We start from the raw sequence: 19,843 nt of genomic DNA on the forward strand, positions 1-19,843 counted from the left end.
ATGTGTAGGTGAGACGATCGTCGGACGGCAGCCCAGCGGGTGCCGAAGGGCTAAAACTGCAGGAGATCGGGAATCATGCCACGACGAGGCAGATGTTGAGAACAGCCGTTGTCGACCCGTCTATTCCACATAGTTGGCGATACCAACTAGACCAGGGGCTTTAGGTGTAGAGACCTTTCCGACGTCAACTGGCTAGCGTTAGAAGAACCAAACCATCGCTCATATGTAAAGCTACTATTAAAAGTAAGTTCGGACCTGCCGAGACATAAATGCAAATTAGATAATCATCACAGCATATGTTTCCAAACCTAAGGCTAGATGAAGTCACGTTACATTAGATCTAACTAGTGAAAGACTAGCACCAACGTACTACAACATCGGAGGACTTGTTAAACAAGTGAGGTGAAATGCGATGTGATGTGAGCGTTCGATAACCAGAATCTGTATATATACTAATCAGGAAACAAGTATTTTTGGTCCACTTGGACCGCGGAAATACTCTGTCACAACAAGAGAACATCGACATAATTTACATATAGTTTCGAAATATTAGCATAAACATTAAATTCCCGTTTGGCAGCATGTCAGGTTAACTGGCCAGGTTCACCCAACGCGACCAACGACAATCGGGAAAGTTTACCAACGGAGGTCCGTGGCCATCCGCCGGCAAACAAAATACTTAAGTTAACATAAAACTTGAAACATTCCAAGGGACAACACCTCCAATGAGACTAGGTTACATCTCTCCCGGGAAGCACTAACAGATTAAGAACTAAGGAGTATAATTTCACAGAGAGATTAATTTAGCCGCACTCTGATTGGTTCCATATCTCTTTATTTGCATACTCATGCCTGTGTACCAGTTTTTTTAGCTCTTCGTTTATATCGAGGTGTGGGAATCAAACAGTATAGCAGTGATTATCATGGGAGTAAGTTATTCACCATTTTGTAAGTTAAATTATGTTTACATGATAATGTTACTTTCAATTCAGTTATTTTTAATTAGTATGTTTGATGGAATGATTGCTCTGATGTATTTTTTACGAATTTTGAAAGGGGGTGCCAATCCATTGCCTCTGCTGAAAAGAAATAAAGTCGAATTCAGTTATAATGAACTCCAAGAAACCAAATCATACATGAGGAAAAATACCTGCGAAATTTAAAATTTTTGAAAACTACATTGCTGTGATAATGTATTGGGACAGAGGCGGCTTAAGCGAGGGTGCGAGGGAGTCATACTATACCTTGACAATGGAAACGTTGAGAAAATAGACAAGGCCTCTGATCGTAATACCAGAAACAAAATGTAAGCTATCTGGGCGGCTCGAGACAAAATATGTACCCGTGTGGGACTTATTTTTTGCACCTCCTACCTATTGCTCCCTCCATAGCTCCTACCTCCTGCGTCAGGAAATCTTTCGTGGGGCCCATGCTCAATTTTCCACAGGGGCCCCTTCTACAGTTAATTTATAGTGAAAAAAAAGAAGTTATGAGGATATAGTTGCGGGCCTCAAGCTGGAGCCCTGTCAGCCCTACCCTTAGAAGGTCATGCCCCTTCCTCACAATTTATCCAAACAATTCCTAACATAACATTTTTTCAGCCCTTCATTTCAGATTTTGCGCCCCTCAAGAGCCGACAGTTTGGCTTTTTATTTACCCATTCACTTCGGATTTAGTATCCTCTTAAGCGGTGCCCAGTGTGGCCGCAATGGGTCGCATGGCCAAGCGCCACCCCTGTACTCTATTACAAGGGCCATGTGTGCATTTTGGTTTTCTCACCAATGGCCCCCACAAGAGCTCGGGATAATTCTCATAATTTTTTGGCTTTTTCAGGCTATAAATTAACTATAGAAGGGGCCGTGAGAAATCTGACTGGGAGGGCACCTGCAAATTATCCCAGCCTAGGGGCCCATACCCTCACTCAGAATTTGATTCACAATAGTCAAATGAAGGCAAAGGAAAAATTTGGTTTTTCACTTGTCCGGCCCCTGGAATAGGGGCCCCATTAAATATCATTTTTACAGGATATATTCTCATCTTTAAGATTCTCATCTTTACATCACATCTTTAATTAATGATGGTTCACAAAAATAAGTGCTCTTTCAAGGATTAAGTTATCAGGCATTTATTAAGAATAGTAAAATAGAACAAAAAACAAAACATTCTAGAACAAAAAACAAAGACAAAAAAATTTCTACTTTAAAAGGGAGACGTATGGTCACGCACATTTTGCACTGTAAACAATGATGTGCGGCTTTCTTCTGAAAAAAAATCAGATATATCTCCAGGTGCCCTTCACCGAAGCCCTATCAGAATCCTGGTAGGGGCAGCACATGAGGCTTCGCACCCGGGTGGCAGGTAAGCTCAAGCCGCCCCCTGTATTGGGACTTCCTCTAATATTGACACCACATCTTTAAAATTTTTTTAATCGATACTTTAATGCTTCCTTTTAACTGCCCTACTACTGGCCTGCAGCATCCTAAATAATTTCAATGCAATTTTCCTATCCTATAAGAAAAATGTTATGGACATTAGAAAAAAAATTCTAAAAAGGTGTATCACTACATTTAGAGCAAATTAAATCTGTTTATTAGAGATTTAGAGATTAGAGATATTAGAGTTTATCAGCAGATACAGATCCACTGTATCTGCTGATTTCTAAAAAAAGTGCAATAAATTCTCACTTAAGTCTTCACTTTGAAATGTCCATAACCCGCTCAATGCGTCTCTTTGTATTTGTCAACCTAAAATTTATGGTTTTTAGTGTTGATAATATGCATGCAAAACCAATTCAGCAACACGTTTTCACAATCTGCAAAAACTGCTTGGATTAGATAGTTGGAAATGATGTCTAAATGGCAAAGATTTGGAGTGTGAATTAAAATGAAAATGTCAAATAATTGAAATTCTGCTTCGTATAAATGAAATATTTTAATATTGAAAGCTATATATATAGAGATTAATCGTGCCCGTAGTCAAACGTCTCATAAATGTGAAATTTTGTCGTAAAACTGAGAGTGAGGCACGAATCCCCATGCGCACAAGTGGAATTTCGAGGCATTTACCGAGCCCATCTTGGCCATTTTTCTTTTTCTCCCCTCCCCCTTTTCTTCCTTTTGTTTCCTTCCTAAATTTATAAAAGTAAAAAGGACATAATCATTATAAAAAGGACTGTTTTCAGATCAAATTGCCGAAGTTCAATTACTTTACTGCAAAAATGTGAGATTTTTTTGGGGGGAAATACAGTCAAATACATACCCAAAGCAAATTAAAGACTCTTTATTAATACGCTTTGGTCAAACCCTATTAGACCGGAACTACAAGAGACCCGAGAAATCACTTCGTAATAACGAAATTTCGTTAGAAAGGAATTCCAGATTTTTATATTGTTCCTATGTAAACCTATCCGAGGGATTAGAAAAGTTTTCGTTAAAACGGTATTTTTCCCGTTATAATGGTATTCGTTAAAATGAGAGTTGACTGTATTTCGTCTCAAGTTATTGTTTTACGTGTACATGCAGGCTGCATGGGTAACATGGCGTATGACACTTTACTGGCGGCTGGTTAGTCTTAGAGACATACCCAACTAGAAAAAGTATCCAAATCACGTGTCCAACTCAGATATGTCATTCATGTTGTAAGGGGTTGTATAGCTATAAAATAAAAATAAAAAATACTCTTTATACCGTCTCCGTGTGCCAAAGAACCCAATTAAGAAGTTGTTGTTTTGTCTTTTCCGATGCCAACTAAAATAATTTCCTGTTTCTAAGTGCAATATTCACAGAGATATGTGAATTTGAAAATTGAGGAAATTTGGGAAAAAACAGCATTCAATGCGGGTAAAATGGTTTCCCCTCATTTAATGCTGGTTTTTTTCCAACTTTCTTCGAATACCTCAGCGAAAATTTTAACTTAGACACGTTGAATTTTTTTGTGGGAGACCGGGAAACAACTTTCCAATTGGGTTTTGAGGCACAGGGTGTTCGCATAAAAAGTTAAAATTTTTATTTTGATAACTATGTAACCCCTGGCAACATGAATCAAATATCTGAGTACTACACATTATTCTGGTACTTTTTCCAACTGGAAATATGCCCCTAGGACCAATGGTTCGCCAGTAAAATGCCATATGCCCCTTTACCTATGTGCCCTGTATATTAAATATAGTACGGACTGTTATGTGAAATAATTGTGTTGGGTTTAAGTCAACTCACATGTTGCTTCGTTCGCGTGCGAGAGAGCAGCCACGTTATGAACCAAAAAGCCACTTGAAGGTAGCTTGCCATCCAATGAAATATCAGATTTTCACCGTATCGAAATTGGAGTCAACGAACTGATAATTTTCTTATTTGAAAATCTGATTATTTGTATTTCCCGATGGGCTAGAAATCCTGATAATGAACCATTATGTTCACATGAACAGTTTTGTCACTGCGTACATGATTTCTCTTTAATGAATGGTTCAAACAAATATTTAAAAAATTTTCACACGTATTTTAGTTAATTTTTTTAAATTCATAGTAGGGCTATAGCATGAACTTATATCGTTGATACATGTATTATTGTTGAAAACGATGTGGAAGGTTGAACTTTTCAATTGTGATTCATTTGTGTGGCTACTCCCTCATTACTACTTTTATCCGCATGAAGAGAATAAAATTAACAAAACTGCTTGCTACCACTTTTTGCGATTTTTATCATTATAAGAATGCATATTTTGGAAGCTACAACTGACATTTCTCAATGAAACCATAATCTTTTACACAAAAAAAAACTAATTTGGAAAAAATAAAAATTTCATCCAGTACAGTAACTTGATGACATTGTGCCGTCTTCAAGTGCAGAGTTTACATTGATTAAAAATATTTTTTTTAATTGGACTGACACAACACATAAAACATACAAATCAAACACAAAACAATAAACTTCACAAAAAGTAACATTACGATGATACAGACCCTTTGTGACCCCAAGGGATTTATTCTATTTTTACTGTATTCTATTATGTTTATTTTGCTTTTTCATTATTTTCATAAATTAAAAATTAATTAAATTCAAAAATATTTATACTTCAGACAATTTTTGAATAACTATCTTCTAATGGGGAAATGGGGGGGGGGGGAGAAAGGAAGGGGGAGTAGAAAATTATTCATGTTCCCAAGGGGGCCACAGGAATGAGAAATGGTTGAAAGGGGGCCATAGACAAAAAAAGGTTGAGAACCTCTGCTCTAGAGGACAGTCAAAGTTGCCTCGCTCTGAGGCAGTTATCATCTAGAGATGTCCATAGTACAAGAAGAAGAAATACACCTCATGAGGATGGATATTGTAAGTGTTGAAAGGGGGACATTCAAAAATGAGGGAGAGGTGTGTGTGGAAAATGATCGAGGAGGATCTATCATTTTCTGGAGATAACGTACACTGGAGCAGGGCTGCAACTAGGGGGGGGGAAGCAGGCGGGTCTCGTGTCCCAAGCGCTGGGCCCGAGGGGGGCACAAATTTTATTCTGAAACCTCTCCTTCAACATTACAAGGGGGTGTCAAAATGAACGCTTGCCCTGGGTGACCAAGCATATAGTTGCGGCCCTGCACTGGAGGATCTCTAGTGTATGTTATTATTCTAATTTTTGCTAATAAATCCCTGTTTGAGATTGCTTTAATAAGTGCTCACTATTCAGAGAACCTGAGTTCACTACAGATTTACTTTCATAGTCACGATTGTAAGCAGTTATTGTTTCAACTTTACAGAGATGTAAATACTAAGGAAATACAGTTAAAGTGAATGCGCATAATTGCATTGTTGGTACCACCACTAGTATTTATTTTTGCCACCAAAGAATCATAATTGTTGAAAAAATTCAGTTCGATGTTCAGCCCTGTTAAGGTGTTTTGCATTATATTTTTATATAATACAGCTTTCTTTAGTATGGTAAAATGAATAAATATTCATTCAGCTGTTATTCAACAAATTTGAATTCATATTTTTTACTTTTATTGAAAGCGTATAGTGCTGATGGTACTTTAAAGTACTAGGTATATTAATTTTCATGTGTACACAATTCCTTGTGTATTAAATTGTTTTGAAAATTTTTTTTTTGCTTATAAGCTTTAATTAGCATTAGAATGACCTTCCAAAAAATTTACCTGATATTTATTTCATTATTTATAATATGGTAGATAAACGGTTAAAGATATTCATTTATTGATTGAACTCTTTGTATATGAGAGTTATTCATAAAGAGGAACAGAGAGCCAACTGTGTCCCTGAAATGTGTTTCACATAGGGCTCTAAAATCTTCTCTTTATACGTCTGAGCAATCAGAGACTGTGAAATATATTGTCGCCATTTGTGCAAAATGTCATGTGTAGAAATTCTCAATTTTTTTTTATGCTAGTGAAAGCTTCTTCTGTTGGGTTTTCATGTTCTGTAAAAATGTCATAATACAGTTTTACAGCTATCTATTGGTCTTTCTACTGCTCAGAAACATAAGATTTTTGCACAACACAGAAACATAGAAGATGGAGCTTTTAGTGGCTTCAAAAAAATTGATAATTTTGACATATTAGTTTTAGAAATATCAGTTTTGCTTCTCTAATTTATACATCTCTGCTCCAAAACATACATTTTGCTTCTGCAAAAATTGCTGCAAATCCTATATTTTTTGGTCCAAAATGAACATCCTTTTCCAGCCTGGTATTTGATTATTTTTTATGCGCAATCACAGCTAAGAGGAAACATTAACCCTAATATAGATATGACTTTGCAATACTCACAGATCTATATTTTTCTCATCCAAAAATTTAATTTTTTTTCCCCCAGTTATCTTTTGCCAGACAAAAGTAAATCAGGAAAGCAGAAGACACCGGTGCTAAAGAAAACCTGCAATCCAAAGTGGAATCATACTTTTGTGTATGACAATTTGACTATCGATCAACTTCGGTCAAGATGCTTGGAACTGACTGTATGGGACTATGATAAAATCACTAGCAATGATTTTCTGGGTGGCGTAAGATTATGTTTAGGATCAGGTAATTTTTTTGTTCTTTCACATATAATACATCTTTTGCGAATCGATCTTTGTGCGAATTTTTGTATGGGTATAACTACAACTCTGTTCCCCTTTCCCACCACCACCATTATACAAATACAAAGCCACAACAGGCAAAATGCCCAACGAGGTAGCTGAGAAAAAGATGCCCATAACAAATATGGATGTCATATATTTAAAAAATACAGCAACCCAATTAAAAATGCAATTACAAACAATATATATACGTGATAAAATATTATACAATGCCCATAAAATATATTTATTCATCTTTTATCTAAGTACAGGTAGCTTCTCGATTTACCCCAACATGTTTATCGTATTTCTTTTTAAACGGGGCAATTGAGTTAGAATTTATTACTCCTGGGGGTAAGCTATTCTAATTATTAACAACCCTATTAGAGAAAAAAACTAGAACTCATGCTGTCTGGGTTTTCTTCGATTACTGAGAGGATTGAAAAAGTGATAAACAATTTTAAAGGCATATACATGTCTGAAACGCATTGTTTGGGAACCACTGTAACCAAAGTAAACATTCCAAAAATAGTTATTGAGGCACAGGAACTATTGTTTCCAGGCGGTTTTTTTTTTTTTTTTTTTTGCCAATTTTGGGCATTTATTTGCCCAGCTCTGAACTTTTGAAGCAGCCTATTCAAGTCAAGCCCTGTTTGGTACATATGCAAAATTTGTCAATGAACAGTCTGAAATTGTAGATTTGTATATGGAACACACGCACACAGAAAATCAATTTTATATGCATAGATAATAGGCTTATACATATATCAGCTCCATACCGCTGATGTAACTTTTTGTCCCATTAAACAAACTTTTCTGGGCATTTAGAAATTTTTTCTCAGTTTGGCAATTTGTATAACTTGAAAACAGGGTTGCTTGGTTTCAACTTTTAAAGGTCGCACCAAAGGGGCAATATAATTTTTTGTCATATAAAGTATTTTAATCACTTTTCTGAAGAATTCTATCTTAGTCAAAATGATAATATCTTGTGCTTTTATGAAATTTCACAATCTTCAAAGGAAAAAGGATCCAATATAAATAATACAAATTGATTAACTAGAACTCCACAATTTTCAAGGTCATTTCAATTGAATAAAGAAAAGTTGGCTTTATGCATGCATGAATACATCAATGGGAGGAGGAGGGTAATAGGGATGCCATAGCTTACTCATTTTAATGAGTTACTCTGCTTATGGAGTTTGGTGCTCCCACTGAGCTATAAGTAAACTTACTTATAGCTCAGTGAGTGCACCATGGTTGATCTGACATACCTGAAGAAGGAACATTGTTCAATAGCTTCTGAGGGACCTTTGATAAAAAGAAAACATTATACAAATGCAAAATTCAAAACTGCAATAGGGAAATCGCCTATTGGCAAGATGGCTGGATAAAGGAGAAATAAAAATAAATAGTATTATAATAAAAAACGCCCATAAAATTATGGTTGTCATAGGCCTAAATACAGCTACCTAAAAATAAGCTGGAAAAAGTAGGTAAAAACTAAAATATCTGCCCATAGAAATATGGTTGTCAAAAAATTAAGGCTTTTCCTGTAAGTCCTTTTGGTTTGGGTCCCCCAAACACTTTCTATCTCTGACTTCACAATTTACTAACGTGCCACCACATCTGGTGGACAGTGCTTTTGAGTCATCCAGTTGCAACTCGTTAAGCGCCAACCAGATTTTTTAACAGGAAGTGAAGTGAAAAAAAAACTTTTATAGAATATATTTTTCAAGCTGGCTGCTTGAAATTTAAAATTTTAACAGAATGACATTAACATTTTAACAAGTGTCAGCTCAAAAAATACTATAAAAGTTTCTTTTTCACTTTCTGTAAAAAAATCTGGTTGGTGTTGTTGTATCTGGCAACAAGATATAAGGATAGTGGTCAAGACTGTCCATGTGTGTGTCTACGTCCTGTATCAATCCTGGTCACATTGCCTGGTTGCTGCGTAGTGTCTTTGTCTATATTCTGTACATTAATTATTAATCAAGATTGTTCTCATTATGTTTTCGTTAATAAATGGTGTATGTTAATATGTCATGTCTTTTAATCAGCCTCACCCCGGATAAAATACAAGCAAAAACCTGTTGTGTGTATGTGTGTGTGTGTTTCTAACGTATTTATGCTGTCAGAGTTATGCTTGCTATACTGGTGATGCCATTCGTGTTCTATATTTTGAAGGGGAAAATGGCATATGCTAAATCTTTTTTTATGTTATGTAAGTATTGTGTTGAAGATCTGCCTACTATCTGCAGAGGAAACGCTTTCAACTGCAAGACCTGCTGGCATTTGCATCTTGAGTGGGGGGGGAAACATTAAAATGTCCTATTGCAAGGGCATATATGTGGGAAGAGGGTTGCATTATTGTATATTCATGAATTACAAGTATTGGGGACTCCGCCACATCACAAGTTCTTTGGGGAAGAGGCCTGAGTGACCTGAACCCATAGATTGCACCAGCATTTAAAAGAAACAACAACTTGGGGGGGGGGGGGGGAAGAACAAAATTTTTTTGTTAAAGCTGGTTTTGGCTTGCGTTTTTAACACATTAAAACTCATATAATAAGAAAGTACAAGTATCTTCGATTTATCTACAATAATAATAATATCTACAATAATAAGCGTGAGGACCACGTTATTATTATTATTAATGAGATACACATGCTGAATAAGTTATTTTTGTAATAAAAAATTACCGGTGTAATAAAGTTTAATAAAACACCACTAGACATTGAGTTATAAGTTCTCCGATATACAGGGTTGTTTGGTTTATACCAAGTGGTTTTTTTCAAAAAATCAAATAAAAGTGTCCTAAATATAATTTTTTCCCCCGACAAATATCATACTGGTTTATTATTAGCCAAAATTTTTCATTTTTACCACATTTTATATTCTTGGGGTACATTCTGATGGTATATCTTTAAATGATATAAGATGGTATAAATGGTTTTTTTTTTTAAAAAGTCTCATAAAAGTGGCCTGAATATATATTTTTTTTCACATGAAATATCTTAGTTATTTAATTAAAGTTATATATAAAAGCCAAAATTTCTCATTCTTACAACATTTTTTAACCTTTGGCTACATTCTGATGCTCTATCTTAAGCAAATTCATGAATAAGGATTGCATCACACATCTAAATGTAGTGGTGTATTATCTCAGGTTTTTTTTTTTGCCTTCACAAAGAAGCAACAACAGTAGTGACACCATCATGCTAGGGTCAGATGGTCCTATGATCCAATAAAGCCACCAGCTGCCCTTAAAGAACAAAGACTAGTGTACTAGTAGTTACATTACCTCACATACATTTTCATTTTATTTCCCCATAAGAAGTAGCACATCTCCTACACTGTATAGCTCCGAGTATTAATATTCAATAGTTGTTTTTTTTTAAATACTTTTTCACTGTTAAGCCCACTTAATCAAGGTTCTACTGTACAGTAGTGGAAAATTTATGAAAAATAACCAGACCAGTTATATACAAAGTGATTATAATTAAAGTTTTGATTCCAAACTATACAATATATACAACTACTGGTCAGAATGACTTGAAAATTTGCATGGATACTCCTGAAGCAATGGAAATTTGGCAAAAGAAAAAAGTGCAAAATGTGCAAGTAGATGATGCTGTACTTGGCCAGCAGTATAATCTATTTTGTGCAACCACATCGTTTCGGCACTTCCACAGCATCAGTGTGTGAATAGAACAACTTCTATCAAGATGCACATTGCAATACCAGAAAAGCAGCTGCTGAAGACCCATTTTGACAATAACAGGATGCATCTTAACCCTTGCAACTTCTGGCTGTGAGGAGGGGGGGGGGGAAAGCATCTCAAAATGTTGTGATGCCATTGGTGAATTTCAATCTTCAGCGCATCCCCTATATGTTAGAAATTAACGTGCTGGCGCATTTGGTTTAATAAAGGTGAATTGTAAGTGCATCCACATCATGACCATGGCATACTCTGATCTGTTGTTGAACAAGAATTTTTGTGTTTTCACCTCATAGCCAGAACATGGTGGACAACATATTTAACATTTCTTGAGTAAGTTGTAGTTATTTGTTCAATTACTTCGTTTTTTGTGATGTTTCCATGAATTATGAGATCGTGCAATGCTATAATTAAATTATCATTTTGCCATGACTGGCTATCTTGCGAGCAAATTTCCCACGTGTTGGATGAGTTCAGTGTCATTAATTTTAAATTTTTTTGTTTGTTTTTTTCTCCTTTGACAAATAAAATTCCATTTTTTCAGGAATATTCATGTTAATTTTCAAGTCATTCTGACAATCGTTCTTTTTTTACAGTGTTTTGAAATCAGAATCTTAGTTATAATCACCCTGTTGCCGCTGTGGTGGTCGAGTGGTTATAGTGACGGACTCGCGATGCGAGGATCCGGGTCCGAACCCCACAGTGGTGGTTGGCTGAAGTTGGTTTTCTGTGGTTCCCAACTTCAAGGCGCAAATGCGAGCCGATCTCCCCGTTAAAAAGTCTCGCCACAGAGAGCAACAGTCCTACAATGATAAATCATTCAATCATAACACTTCACTCATAGTTAGAAAAACTGGTGGCAGATGGCAGCACTACACATAACAAGCATTACAGAGAAACAACAAAAAAACTTCACGTCAGGTTTCACTACACATACACGCACATTCCCGCATGTACCGATTCGTTGGGGGGTTCCGCGGGGGGGGGGTGTAATAGTAGTAGGTAGGGCCTCCAAAGGATGGCTCGGGATCCATGATGTTCTTAAGTCAGCCACCTCGTTGGGCAATTTGCCTGTTGTGGCGTTGTATTTGTATATCGTAAATCATCGTTAATTAATCAGCATTATTTATGCTTCATTAAATACATTATATTCACCTAATTTTTATTACTTTTTGCAAAATAGCTTCCTAATTAAGCATACTGAAAGTAACTGGAGAAAAACATCTTTCTATTATATGATTAATAATAACATTAAAATAATTTTTTCAAACACAAAGTAAACCATTGAGTTAAGCAAAAAATAATTAAATTGCAAAAGTTGGTTTTTGTTAAAATGTGAGAAATATCTATTGATTAATTAAATATGGTAATAGTTTTAATTACATAAATAAACATTTTAGTTTAATTATTAGAAGTTTGAATGATTTTTTAGAAATTTTATTGTTTTTAATGTTAATACTATTTAAATAAAAAAAAACTGGTTTTTTACCAACCTTGCCAATATATTATAGGCACATGGGGGTAGCTGTATTTCTGTAAAAACTGAAGTTATAGAAGTGAGTGTTTCATATAGAAATATATTAATGTTTTTGAGGACATTTTTATATTTTCTCCCTATCCTATCTATGCTATTCCAGTTGTTATTTACTTTTCTGGAATAACGATTTGAATGTTTTATTAACCCCTCTTTTTTTAATAACTGTGAGCCACACATATTCCCAAGAGAGCCAGCAGTATGCTTTGTCCAGGAAATTTGTTAGTGTTAATAGGCATCCATGCCTGAACCAGGATTCAAACCCAGAACGGCACAGTCAGAGGCAAGTTTTCTAATTGCTCGACTGCCAGATGGCACTGTCTAGCAATACACATATAGACACTGGTGTCAGAGTCTGAGGTTGCTGTGGGTGCTCAAACACTTCATATGCCCCTGCATATGAATATGCATATTTCGGACATAGGTGAACATATTTAAATTTGAATTAACATGTAGAATTATTTTATTATACATTTTATATTATTTCATTAAGTTATATTATATTCATTAATATTATTTCAGTTTAGTTGTCAAGTATTATGAGACTGTTTGCTGTTATTTTTTCTTCTAAATATTTTTTGAAGTGAAATTTGTTTAGGGTAATGCAAAGTTTCAGAGCCACGTTAAAAAATCTTGAAACGAAGGAATGGAAATGACATAACCTTTCCCTCGATGACAAAAGTGAAACAGGGGAATGGAAATAATAGAAACTTTCCTTCCCTTTAAACTGAATCATTTTGCTTTTTGTGTCAGACAAAGAAAGTTTATTAACTTTTCCTATTCCTTGTGACGCTGCTGGAATTGTAGAACGTCCCTTTTGGAGATAAGATAGGTGATGCACAGTTTGAAAGAAAAAAAAAATTGGGTTAGGTTGGAGTGGGAAGGATTGTGTTCTTTGCTTCAATATCTTGCAACCAGAGTAATAACCTAGAAGTTTTATTTTAGAAACATATGACATCCACATTTGTTATGGGCACATTTTTCTCAGCCACTTTGTTGAGCATTTTGCCTATTGTGGCCTTGTATTTGTATTCTCACTTCTGTAGCATGAGAACAAGAGTACCCATTCAGATTTTTTTCAAAAATTACTTGAAATTGAATGTCTGCTTTGTCTGGTTACAAACCACAGAGTCTATATATTTAGTATAAATTGATATTACAGTGTGTTGATTTAACATGAATATGATAATTTAACTTGTAAGATTTATTAATTATATTAATGCAGGTGATCACATGGGACACGAAGTGGACTGGATGGATTCTGTTGGTGAAGAAGTTTCTTTATGGTACACTATGCTTGATAGACCTAATATGTGGGTTGATGGATCACTTTTATTGAGGTCCAGCATGCAGAATCGTCGAGCATCTTGAAAGCTTTTTCATCCTGAAGGCAAATGATTCGTGGATTAGGGTTTTATTCCATGGACCATTGAATAAAGTTCCTTTATTTTTATTTCGGCCCAGTGTGGGTAAAAAATACTTTTGATGAAGTATACCATTGTTTGGGAAGAAAAAATTGTATTTTTCTAGTATGCAAAATTCCTTGATGAGAACCATCATTTTTCATTTCACATTTTTATCCATTTTATGTATTATTGAATACTTTAAAATAATTTTTTTACTAAAAGTCTTAAAACTATTTTAGCTCATCAATTTCATTCAAATTTGTCAAATCTATATTTGTGGATAAAATAAATTGTAATTAAAAATATTTTATTATCATACTATAGATGAATTTTCAACTTTTTTCTTCTTCTTTTAACAAAAACATAACTCTAATTTTCCAATGTACATCCTAAGCAGAGACAGATTTATGACTACGCTACCTTACTCCTATTCGCATTTGGTGTTCTTGACAACCTTGTGCCGCATCGCAAATCTGGTGCTGTGGGTTATTTTAGCTTGCTTAGCGTGTAACAAACCAATAACTTGAAAACAAGTATTCATAGTTAAATATGGAGCTGCAGGAAACTCCATATTGTATCCAGTTATGTTTACCTTGTGATAATTTAATCGCCATATTCCATTTCCTGTCTGTGGCCAGTATTACACTGTAAAAGTTTTGTAAAAGTGCTTCGATAAAACTTGAAAAATACATCCAATAAACTGATCGGTTGGATAAGCTTGAATGTAACCCATCAGCTTATTCGTTGTATTTTTCAAGTTTTATGCAAGCACTTTTATAAAACTTGTATAGTGTAATACCGGCCTATGAACACTGGATTTGTGATAATGCATTATATAAAATTTGGTAAACCTTGAATTATGTATTTATTTTAAAATTAATTTTTTCCCAGAATACTGAAACATGAACACTTGAAATCCTGAACACTCTGGGTTCTTCCTCAAAAGCTGGGTGGTAAAACTTCAAAGCCAGCTTTTTCCCATGAAAATATTCAAAGCCGCTTAAATCTGAACTTTCGACATATTACTCATGGAAAAAAATATGATATTGATAATTCTTGCCAAAAAAAAGTTGCCAGAAGTGGGAAAAATTCCTAATTATGGCTGAAAAACTAGCCATAAAGGGAAATAAAAAGTTTCTGTAAATCAAAGTGAATTAAAATGTATTTCACAAAATACACAAATTATAAGTAATAAAAATTTGCAATCTCAATCGATTGCAAATTAAAGTACACCTGGAGTTAACAGATTCCGAAACATGAAAAAATGAGGATGCATGTGTGAATACCTTTGATAATGTTGCATGAGTTCACAAAAATGGTGGTACTATACCAACGAAGAATAGGGTAGTTTTCCAACCAAAAAAACCGCTTGTAACAGTATTTTTAGATGATGCTTTCTAACGTAATGTATTTTGAAAGGATCTGTCATTGAAGATAGGCGGGGGCTCTCCATGGGAGCTCAGTCATAATGCCATCAATGATAATGAGTGCAATGATTTAGAAAATAAAGAAAATTGGTAATACTTCTAGGTAGGTGGAAGGAGCAACAAAAAAGAGAGATCTCCCGGCGTCCATGGTAATGGCCCTGGATCACTTCCACCTCATTTTTCTCAGTGCAAACATTTGTGTTTTCTAAGTAAACAATGACATTCTCAACATGGATGTTCTGGGTTTTCTTCTCAGAGATAGGGAAACAACTTTCTAATTGGGTTTTGACGTATAGAAGGGTATCCATATAAAAAGTTAATTTTTTCTTATTTTAATAACTATATGACCCCTTAAAATGTGAATACCTTGTATGAGGTCCACACGTTACTGGGATACTTATTCTAATTGGAAGAATGCCTCTAAGATTAAAGGTTCTTGAGTAATTTGCGGTTTGTGCTTTTAGCTATGTACCCTGTACATGAAATGAGATTTTCTATGTGTGTGTACAAGGCTATAACTGGGGTTTTTGTTCATCGCTCAAGCCTTGTGTGCCAACAAGAGCACCCATAGCTCTTCTCTGCACCCTCTCAATCAAGTCTGAGAACAGGGCCAGGTTTAGGAATTTTGCACCCCCACCAAAAAACTTATATGTAGTCGTTCTCTGACTAATAAACTTTTCGAATTATGAACATGAATCGTGAAGGTGGGGGAAGGAATCGTTAAGGAAGAACTCAGTTTTTTCATTATTTCAGAAACGCGTTGATAGTTGGAATCATAATCAATAGAACCCGAAAGTTTAGGCACTAAAAATAGTTGAAATTAGCAGCATAAAAGGCACTAAAAATACCTAAAACCAGAAAAGGCATTCATAATTTATGGAAGGAAGGAAAGAAATGTAACTAAAAACTGAGGTATTAAGTGTCCAAAAACTAGCTGAAAAATTACTTGCACTTAATCCGTCTACTGTTTCAATTAGAGTTTATAATGCTGTTCCCCTGATAATTTTTCACAAGTCCTTGAAATAAGCAGAGGGGGGAAACACTTTTCATAATGTTACAAATTTATTAACAGAACAGCAATTTTTACATGTATTTACAAGCAGAGTGTCGAGTTCGTTTTCAATGACTGATTGCCACAATCATAAGCACTGCCACTTTTATATACGGGGTGATTATAAAAAAACTATCCCGACATATGGGCCCCTAACTATCATACCATTCACAGAAACTGAATGAAATTTTGGCATAAGGTATTTTGTGGTATGCGCTCAAGAATGATATGGAAAACAACAGTCTCACTCTAACAGTTACGATTACAGTGAGAAAATATCAAATGCAACACCAAGTTTTTTGTATTGGAATGCGATCTCCATACTGAAAAACACTAAATAGCGTTGGAATGGCACCTGTAGCACGAAAATCCCCAGAGCTAGGCAAGGAAAAAGTAAAAAGGTGACTTTGCCGTGCACCAGAGCATTAATGTTCGTTTCATTCGTCACACCGTTTCTTCGGCTGAGATCCCAGCCTGATTAGTCCTCCACAAGGTCATGTGGAAAATTTGTGAAACACAATAAAATGCTTTATTTTATGCTGCTTCTCTGTCCTTATTGGTTGTCCTCACTTTTAGCCTATCTACCGCCGGTGATTTTCATGCTACAGTTGCCGTTCGAGTTGCCTCCATTTTCGCAATGGAGATCACATTCCAATACAAAAAACTTGGTGTTGCCATTTGATATTTTCGAAATTTTCTCACTGTAACCGTAACTGTTAGAGTGACACTGTTGTTTTCCATATCATTCTTGAGTGCATACATCAAAATACCTTATGCGAAAATTTCATTCAGTTTCGGTGAATGGTATGATAGTTAGGGGCCCATATGTCGGGATAGTTTTTTTAATAATCACCCTGTATATATCTTGGTTTAATCATAATTTTCAACAATAAACATTATACTGTTAACACGTCCTTCTCGCTTACAGCAAGCCTTTGAAACTAACTCCTGAGTCCGCACGAGCCACTCTCTAACTGCCGAAAACACACCAAGCTTCTTTTCTTTTCTCCAACGAGGGTCCTTCTCCCCCCACCCACGCTTTCTAATCCCATCATGCCTCTTCCCGATGGGGGGAAACCTTACACAGAGATACACGCTAACCAGATCAAAGTTCTCTTATACAGCTTAAATTCCAACAACTCTCTCTCCTCCACTGGCTACCTCCAAAAAAGTCGGAGGGCTGGTGCCACTCACTGGTGATGTACGGACTGACCCAAGATGCTGGCTGGCTCGGGTCGCTCGTTGACGATGTACCGATTCTTCATGGAGAACGGATGATCCGGGTCGTTTTTGGGTGGTATCTGGAAACGGAAGCGCGGTATCTGCCGCTGGCCCATGGTGAAGTCGCGATGGAAGATGACCGTAACCCGTTCACAGGTGTGGTATCGATTGTCCAAAAAAGTCGGAGGGCTGGTGCCACTCACTGGTGATGTACGGACAGACCCAAGGTGGTGGCTGGCTGCGGTCGCTCGTTGGTGATGTCTCGATTTTTCAGTGGAGGGATGATCAGGATCGTTTACTGGTGGTATCTGGAAACGGGAGCTCGGTACCTTGACAGACAGCAAGACCACGGCACCTGTCGCTGCCCATGGTGATGTCACGACGGAAGATGATCATAACTCGTTTTCAGGGGTGGTGTCACTCACTGGTGATGTACGGACTGACTCAAAAGATGGTGGCTGGCTGCGGTCGCTCGTAGGTGATGTACCGATTTTTCTAGGAGGACGGATGATCAGTGTCATTTACTGGTGATAGTTTGAACGGAACTCCGGTAACTTGACCGGTAAAAAAACCCCTGCCCAGTCGCTGACCCATGGTGATACCGACATTCACAACTTCTTCCTCCCGGGTGGTATAAGGAGGAGAGCTTTTCTTTTTAATCGCAGACTCGTTGATTATGCGGACTTAAGGGGGAGTAGGTGGGGAGGGGGCCACGTAACTTGAGGAATGTCCGACCTCGATCATGTCTCAGAGCAAAATGCCCCGTCTTCGTGAACTTTTCTCTGGACCACCAACTTTTTGGGTCACAAGATCGCCACGTCATGCCCTCTCGACGAAACCACGCGAAAATGGTGACTCGTCCCTGAGGGAAGAGAGAGAGAGCAAAATGGCCAAAATGCGTGTTGACACAATTATGCAAAAATCTGGAATTTGAATTTCTGCTGAAATTATGGGTCGAAAGATTTGAAATTTTCAATTTACATTCAACAATTTATTTCCCGTCGAACGAGACCAATCGCAGCGTCGACGAACAGAGTTAAGTGAGCCAAATGAGGGATTTAATTTTTTCACGTGGTTAAACAATGCTCGGCTCTAATTAGGACAACTACAAGTAATTAATGTGGAAGGTGTTCTCAGGCGGCATTTACGTATAGGGTGATGAGGGAGCATAAAACTGTGACGTGCAGATGTTAGAATGACATAAAAATGATATTTTTCATCACTTTCCCGGAATATCATATCAAAATAATAATAACAATGATGATGCTAATTGGTGATTATGTGGCGTGTTTTTGTGTGGGGTTTACATCATATGATGGGGGGAAATTATGTGTGTAGGTGTGAATTTGTCAATTTCAAAATATTAACAAAGTACAACAATTTTCAGCTTTACTGCAACATATAATAAAAAATAATAATGATCGCGGAATTAATGACTGTGTAGTGTTTGTTTTTACGTGTGGGCCAAATATACGAATAAGGAGTACTTAAGTGTGTATGATGGAATAAATAATAATCATGTTTCATTTTCCTTCATTTCTATGGCATGTCACAAAATAATAATGACACTACACCTTATATTTTTCCCGTTCTCCATAACAGAGTACGAAGCTGTCCTGTTTTGCACGACGTCATACCCTTTGTTCGTAAAAAGCGTGTTTGTACATATCACCCTCTATGGTTCACGAATAGCGTGCGTAACCTTTTTCTTGAAAAGAAAAGAGCATTCATAGAGTATAAAAGTGGACGAGGTGGCCTATCATTGTTTACTGATAAAAGAGCGTAAAACGATAAGGGATAGTAAAAAGGAAGTTGAATCTAGATAACATCGGCTCTGACCCAAAATCATTTTTTAGATACGTCAATAATGGATGACAGTTGGCCCCCTCTCGATAGGAGGATCTAGGTTAGAGAGCAATGTAGGCATGTGTAGTGCTTTCAATGACTTTTTCGCGTCGATTTTTAATGGAGATAATGATATTCAATGTACGGGTGTTGTATGGGGTGATAAAATCCTCAACGATATTCAAGTGGAAGACGTGGAGTTCCTAAATCTTCTAAAAAAATGTATGTGCAATCAAAACACCAGGAGATATCTATCCCAGACATAGGCATACGCAAAAAACTTGGTGTTGCCATTTGATATTTTCGAAATTTTCTCACTGTAACCGTAACTGTTAGAGTGACACTGTTGTTTTCCATATCATTCTTGAGCGCATACATCAAAATACCTTATGCCAAAATTTCATTCAGTTTCTGTGAATGGTATGATAGTTAGGGGCCCATATGTCGGGATAGTTTTTTTATAACCACCCCGTATATAATATATATACAAGACAGGCGACATTGTCCACAGTGGTGGATTACCGCACAGGCGCATGAGGCCGCGGCAGAGCGGGTGGGGCCTCCAAATAGTTGTGTGCTTC

The 19,843-nt window shown here is 36.4% G+C and overlaps 1 protein-coding gene across 1 annotated transcript in view; it reads left to right on the plus strand.

Moving 5' to 3' along the window:
• Positions 1–14,037, plus strand: part of LOC149069395 (uncharacterized) — a 166,202-nt gene extending 152,165 nt beyond the window's left edge. Inside the window, exons 8-9 of the mRNA XM_089249698.1 lie at positions 6,817–7,025; positions 13,538–14,037. Of these exons, the coding sequence (XP_089105824.1) occupies positions 6,817–7,025; positions 13,538–13,683 (355 nt within the window). The 3' untranslated portion in view covers positions 13,684–14,037. The remainder of the gene's footprint in view (positions 1–6,816; positions 7,026–13,537) is intronic.
• The last annotated feature ends 5,806 nt before the right edge of the window (positions 14,038–19,843 follow it).

The sequence above is a fragment of the Pholcus phalangioides genome, unplaced genomic scaffold (assembly GCF_987345545.1).
Source record: "Pholcus phalangioides strain wild (caught in Gottingen) unplaced genomic scaffold, Ppha-v1.0 ptg000022l_1, whole genome shotgun sequence".
Taxonomy (NCBI): domain Eukaryota; kingdom Metazoa; phylum Arthropoda; class Arachnida; order Araneae; family Pholcidae; genus Pholcus; species Pholcus phalangioides.